At 39.9% G+C, this 7,500-nt stretch overlaps 1 protein-coding gene across 1 annotated transcript in view; it reads right to left on the bottom strand.

The window, feature by feature from the left end:
* The window catches only part of LOC136836448 (vasopressin V1a receptor-like), a 75,524-nt gene that overhangs the window by 23,705 nt on the left and 44,319 nt on the right, over positions 1-7,500 (bottom strand). The window contains 1 exon segment of the mRNA XM_067100712.1: positions 4,966-5,125. Coding sequence (XP_066956813.1) covers positions 4,966-5,125 — 160 coding nt within the window.

Here is a 7,500-nt window from a genome sequence, read left to right as displayed (position 1 = left end):
CATATATATGTATATGTATATGTACACACACTAACTCCTAATATATTACATTCCCGGCTCGTTTCATTGACCCTGCCGGTGAAACGTCACCAAACTCCGCAAATGAAACTCGAGTATTTCCAAATGATACTGCAATAACAGTTTGATTTGATTACACCGTTCTACTGCAATCGAAACCTCTTAATTAATCACCTTCTCTTTCGTTATATGCTACCAGAAGGATAAAACCGCCCCCCACTCTCTCTCTCTCTCTCTCTGTCGTGATCCGATTTAGGACTTTTATCCAATATTTAAGTCCGTTTTTCGTCTCTATCTGTTGCGTTTGCATTGATATTTCTCTCTCTCTCTCTCTCTCTCTCTCTCTCTCTCTCTCTCTCTCTCTCTCTCTCTCTCTCTATATATATATATATATATATATATATATATATATATATATATATATACATATACACACTGTATGTATATTATATATTATATGTGTGTGTGTTTGTGTACTCTCACAATACCCCCTCTTCCTTTCAGGGGGGGGGGGTTGGCTTCAAAAGGTTTTTTGGGATGAAGTTGCTAGCCAATTCCCTTCTCTGTCCTGGTTGTAACCCACCACAGCCGACTAACTGCCAGTTACATAATTCACTAGTTAAGCCATCAGGCCAAAAACGAATTTAACAGAAAGTGCTTGACCTAATAACAATATTATTGTAATCCTACCTCCCTTACGGCCTCTGCCTCCTGAGAGGTCCTCCTTATACCTCATGAGAGGTTATTCTCCTGCCTTTGAAAGGTACTCCTTCTGCATCCTGAGAGGTCCTTCTCAACCTCTTGAGAGCTCCCCTTCTACCTCTTGAGAGGTCCTCATCCTACCTCTTGAGAGGTCCTCCTCCGACCTCTTGAGCGCTCCTCCTTCTGCCTCTTGAGAGGTCCTCATTCTAACTCTTGAGAGTCCTCCTGCCTCTTGAAAGGTCCTCCTTCTGCCTCCTGAGAGGTCCTCCCCTACCCCTTGAGCGGTCCTCCTTCTACCTCTTGAGATGTCCTCCTCCTACCTCTTGAGTCCTCATTCTGCCTCTTGAGAGGTCCTCCCCGACCTCATGAGAGGTCCTCCTCCTGTCTGTTGAGGAGTCCTCCTCCTACATCTTAAGAGGTCCTCCTTCTACCTCTTGAGAGGTCCTCCTACTACCTTTTGAGAGGTCCTTTTCCTACACGTTGAGAGCGCCTCCTCCTATTTCTTGAGAGGTTCTCGCCCTTCTATCTCCTGAGAGGTCCTCGTACTTCACCTACCTCTTGTACCTCTTGAGAGGTCTTCCTCCTTCCTCTTACGAGATCTTCTATGCTGTTTTGCCTTAACCTATATGAGTGACATATTCCAAAACTGTCAAGTCTATTTTTACCTAGTTATTCCCAATTCTTTACAATCTTTATTTCTGTTTTATGGACCGTTTGCTCCCCTGACTGTTTTTATACATTTGTCGATTCTTCTCAGCTATATTTTACTCGTCCCACCTAAGGGTGACTAGGAGGGCTAATGGCAATTACAAATAATCGCAGTTTTTCGGGAATAGGAAATATACTGTAGGTGTAGCAATGAGTTTAGAGAAACAGCAGCAAATACAAAGTAAAGTATAACTGGTAGAAAAGGAAAGTTCAGGCTACGTGCCACATCAACATGAAGGTTAGGTACGGATAGTTAAGATGGTTTCATTAACTTGGAGGTTAGGTAAGATTGTTAGGATAGTTTCATTAACTTGGAGGTTAGGTAAGGCTAGTTAAGACAGTTTCATTAACGTGGAGATTAGCTAAGGATAGTTTCATTAACTTGGAGGTTAGGTGAGGCTAGTTAAGATAGTTTCATTAACTTGGAGGTTAGGTAAGATGGTTAGGATAGTTTCATTAACATGAAAGTTAGGTAAGGATAGTTAAGATAGTTTCATTAACTTGGAAGTTAGGTAAGGATAGTTAGGACAGTTTCATTACCTTGAAGGTTAGGTAAGGATAGTTAGGACTGTTTCATTAACTTGGAGGTTAGGTAAGGATAGTTAGGATAGTTTCATTAACTTGGAGGTTAGGTTAGGCCAGTTAAGATAGCTTCATTAACTCGGAGGTTAGGATAGTTTCATTAGCTTGGAGGTTAGGTAACATGGTTAGGATAGTTTCACTAACATGAAGGTTAGGTAAGGATAGTTAAGATAGCTTCATTAACGTGGAGGTTAGGTAAGGATGGTTATGATATTTTCATTAACTTGGATGTTAGGTAAGGCTAGTTAAGATAGTTTCATTAACTTGGAGGTTAGGTAAGGATAGTTAAGATAGTTTCATTAACTTGGAGGTTAGGTAAGGATAGTTAGGATTGTTTCATTAACATTAAAGTTAGGTAAGGATAGTTAAGACAGTTTCATTAACTTGGAGGTTAGGTAAGGATAGTTTCATTAACTCGAAGGTTAGGTAAGGATAGTTAGGATTGTTTCATTAACTTGGAGGTTAGGTAAGGATGGTTAGGATAGTTTCATTAACTTGAAGGTTAGGTAAGGATGGTTAGGATTATTTCGTTAACTTGGAGGTTAGGTAAGGATGGTTAGGATAGTTTCAGAGTCCCACAAAACCTGGCTAAATAGTTTCAGAGTCCCACAAAACCTGGCTAAATTTAAGTTTCAGAGTCCCACAAAACCTGGCTAAATAGTTTCAGAGTCCCACAAAACCTGGCTAAATAGTTTCAGAGTCCCACAAAACCTGGCCAAATAGTTTCAGAGTCCCACAAAACCTGGCTAAATAGTTTCAGAGTCCCACAAAACCTGGCTAAATAGTTTCAGAGTCCCAAAAACCTGGCCAAACAGTTTCAGAGTCCCACAAAACCTGGCTAAATAGTTTCAGAGTCCCACAAAACCTGGCTAAATAGTTTCAGAGTCCCACAAAACCTGGCTAAATAGTTTCAGAGTCCCACAAAACCTGGCTAAATAGTTTCAGAGTCCCACAAAACCTGGCCAAACAGTTTCAGAGTCCCACAAAACCTGGCTAAATAGTTTCAGAGTCCCACAAAACCTGGCTAAATAGTTTCAGAATCCCACAAAACCTGGCCAAATAGTTTCAGAGTCCCACAAAACCTGGCAAATAGTTTCAGAGTCCCACAAACCTGGCCAAACAGTTTCAGAGTCCCACAAAACCTGGCTAAATAGTTTCAGAGTCCCACAAAACCTGGCTAAATAGTTTCAGAATCCCACAAAACCTGGCTAAATAGTTTCAGAGTCCCACAAAACCTGGCCAAACAGTTTCAGAGTCCCACAAAACCTGGCTAAATAGTTTCAGAGTCCCACAAAACCTGGCCAAACAGTTTCAGAGTCCCACAAAACCTGGCTAAATAGTTTCAGAGTCCCACAAAACCTGGCCAAACAGTTTCCAGAGTCCCACAAAACCTGGCTAAATAGTTTCAGAGTCCCACAAAACCTGGCTAAATAGTTTCAGAGTCCCACAAAACCTGGCTAAATAGTTTCAGAGTCCCACAAAACCTGGCTAAATAGCTTCAGTGTCCCACAAAACCTGGCTAAATAGTTTCAGAGTCCCACAAAACCTGGCTAAATAGTTTCAGTGTCCCACAAAACCTGGCTAAATAGTTTCAGAGTCCCACAAAACCTGGTTAAATAGTTTCAGAGTCCCACAAAACCTGGCTAAATAGTTTCAGAGTCCCACAAAACCTGGCCAAACAGTTTCAGAGTCCCACAAAACCTGGCTAAATAGTTTCAGAGTCCCACAAAACCTGGCTAAATAGTTTCAGAGTCCCACAAAACCTGGCTAAATAGTTTCAGAGTCCCACAAAACCTGGCTAAATAGTTTCAGAGTCCCACAAAACCTGGCTAAATAGTTTCAGTGTCCCACAAAACCTGGCTAAATACAGCAGAGTGCAGGTCAAAAAAGTAAAGGAAGAAGGATCTAAACACACAGAAAATTTACTCTGAGAAAACAGCTTATTGACATCTCTTGTAGAAAAAAAGCTCATGAAGAGAACATAACCAAGAAAATGCTTGAGTTCATAAAAATATTTTCAGTGTGTAATTGTTTTCGTGGTATGAGTACATACATACCGACGACCCTTCTGCAAAACACAGTCTTCTTGTGTATGTGATACCTGACTTCATTATTATTTAGTTAGTGTTGGAAATAATTGAATTTTCAAAGCATTAGCTAAGCCTCCTCCCATAGGAGCAGGAAGATGATGTTGAGTATTCTGTGTACCCAGGGAAGAATAAAAACAAAGAACTACGAAATAAGATTAAAATAACACATAGAACAAAATGAGTGTATATTCCATGAGGAGGCAGTGACGCAGGTATGTCTATAAATACAATCTAGCTTTGCCACTCTACATGAGACGGCCCAATAGCGTGTATCCACGGCATAAGTGCACATACAAGAGATTACCCATGGCATAATTGGTTACCCACTAGACAGTACCCAGGGCATAAACGACCATTCACCAGAGTGTGTCCCGGCATTTGTAATCTATAATTTACTACTCACATAGAGTACCATGGGCATAAGCGGCTACTCACCAATGAGAGACCACGGCATAAGCAACCACTCACCAGGGAGTACCCAGGATATAGACGAGTACTCACCAGTCTGTGTCCTAATATTTGAAATATATAAGCGACTACTCTTAGGGAGTGCCCTGGGGCATATAACAGACTACTCATCAATGAGTGCCCAGGGCATAAGCAACTACTCACCAGAGAGTATCCAGGGCATAGACAAATACTCACTTGAGTGTGTCCTAATATTACAAATGTATAAGCGACTATTCCCAGAGGATGCCCCAGGGCATAAAAGCAACTACTCACCAATGAATGCCCAGAACATCAGCAACTACTCACCATAGAGTACCCAGGGCATAAACAACTACCACCAGAGTGTGTCCCAGCATTTGAAATGAATAAGCGACTACTCTCAGGGTCTGTCTAGGGCATACAACCGACCACTCACCACAGAGTGCCCAGGGCATACGGCGTCCAGCACCAAATGAAGGCCATAACGATGATGAAGGTCATCCTCAGCGTTCTCGTCCTTGCCCTTTCGATGTTCGACATATTGCTTCGACGGAGGTGCAGGCGGCCGTGGTACCTCTCCTCTCTGGAATAGTCCTCTGCTGGAGAGAAGAATTTCAATTTTCAATTAATTCAATTTGGTTTAATTTCATTTATTTTCTTATCAAGAAGAGATTTTTGATATCTTTAACATTCGACATAGTCGTACACGACTGTCCATACTTTTAACTTAAGGCATAACTCATATTTCTAATATTTTTGGTAATAAGTTAGATGAAGTGTTTGTCCTGGTAATAATAATAATAATAATAATAATAATAATAATAATAATAATAATAATAATAATAATAATGACTCACAACACACTACAATCTCCGCATACTTTTCCTGACGCATCACAAACCTCACATATTTCTGGTTCCCGGACGGAACTAGACCCATCATCAATTGTATTTATTAACAAATAATAATTGTCCCTCATATATTGAATTTTCCATACACAACGTTCATTGCGCCCCATCAACTTTAAGCACGTTCGTAATTTAGCGAGTGAAACTATTATTGGGCGAAATTGCATCAACATTAATATAGTAACAAACCACTATTTTGGCTTTTTAATTACTTTGCGGAAACCCAAACAGTCATTTCTATAACTGGATTTAGGCGCAGAGAACGAGCCGCAATAACATTTTCCGAAATTGAGTGATCGCTCGAATAAAAAGCCATCTTGAATGTAATTACGAATCGGGCTTCTGTAATGCACACAGTACGCGCCGTGGTTGTAGAATCTACTGACCACTTTTAACCAGATACGTATGCAATTATAATAGCCCCAGTACCCTCTTAACTACTCGAATTCTTCATAGTTGTTGGATACACTTGTCACTACAAAGCCTTAGGAAGGCAACGTGACCTCGGGCTGATACTTGGGGTGTGGGTTCGAGTCCTGCTACCGGGCATTAGAATTTACTTTATGTGCCTTGCATATTTATCTAAGGCTTTGTAGTGACAAGCGAATCCCAAAACTGTGAAGAATTCGAGAAGAGGGCACTGTGGCTCTTACAATTACATGCCGTTGATGTTTTATATTAAAATAAATTGATGCACTTAAGTCTAATAGAACCAAAGTCTCCAGTTTTGGAGTAAGTTTCGCGCACACCATAAGCAGTAAAAATTAAACGGAGGCATAGAAGGGGTAGTAACCCGCAGTATGTAAATGTAAATAAACAAATGCAGTACACACACACACACACGCATACACAAAATAAACAAATGCAGTACACACACACACACACACACGCATACACAATCAAGTATGAAGCCCACAAATGTACTCCCCTTTTAAATGAATATTTACGTATTTAGTATATTCGTATTTCATGATCCTATTATTTTGTTTCGTGTTTTTTTTTCTTTATCCACTGATCTGTCAACTCCTTTTTTAAATTCTGCGTTCCTACACTGTCATTCTTGTTTTTGTATTGCTATTGTTCCTGAGTTTTATTGTGCTATATACATACACACATATACATATATGTAACTTTACATTTCAAACTCTTTTCAGTAAGATATATCTCCAGCCACTCACCACCTCTCTCTCTCTCTCTCTCTCTCTCTCTCTCTCTCTCTCTCTCTCTCTCTCTCTCTCTCTCTATATATATATATATATATATATATATATATATATATATATATATATATTAAAATGGCAATGACAAGAATGTGGAACAAATAAAGGTGAAGTGTAGCTGGAGATATACCTGATTATTATCTTGCTGACAAGAATTTGAAATAAAGAGATTTGAGGTGATTACAACAAGCGATTCTGAAAACCTAAAAAAAAAAGAATAAGGTGAGATAACGCACTGTATGCAGCGTCTTCATACAATTTTTCGTATCCTTCAGCATCTTCCCATCACACTTTGCAGGAAATAATAAGTTTATTTTGAGTTCTGAAGTCCCACGAACACCTATGCTATGCGTGCCTTCAGTTTTGTCATCAATACTGGCCAACTGATGTAAAGTCAGGCAGTAAGATAACTGAAGTAGATGAATCAGCGTAACGTGAAAGTGCAAGAATGCCATTAGGTTTCAAAGTTCAGTGGTAATTAGTGACCTCAAAGATTAGTTATTAGAAGAATATCACGTTCTCTCTTTTATTTAAGAAACGCCCACCCTCCAGGCTGAGAACTTAGAGTCAAGGAGGGAGCTGTGTGAGGACTGTGTATAGACCTGTCCTCTCGACTCAAACTTCTGCCACGGAGCCTACGCGAGAAATTAAACAATCACAACCACTTTCCTTCCATTATTCGACTCTTATTTACACAAAGTGTAAGGACAAAATGCCTACTCATTCTTCTTCCCACTTTTCATTGCAAGTCAGGATGAATTGCACTCGGCCATCTGCTTGGAATTTTATGCAATCTGGAATAAGAATCGTATATTCAGACACGTGGGTTGTTCCATTATTAGG

The sequence above is a fragment of the Macrobrachium rosenbergii genome, chromosome 56 (genome assembly GCF_040412425.1).
Source record: "Macrobrachium rosenbergii isolate ZJJX-2024 chromosome 56, ASM4041242v1, whole genome shotgun sequence".
Lineage (NCBI taxonomy): Eukaryota > Metazoa > Arthropoda > Malacostraca > Decapoda > Palaemonidae > Macrobrachium > Macrobrachium rosenbergii.
This window is presented reverse-complemented; position numbering and strand designations above follow the sequence as displayed.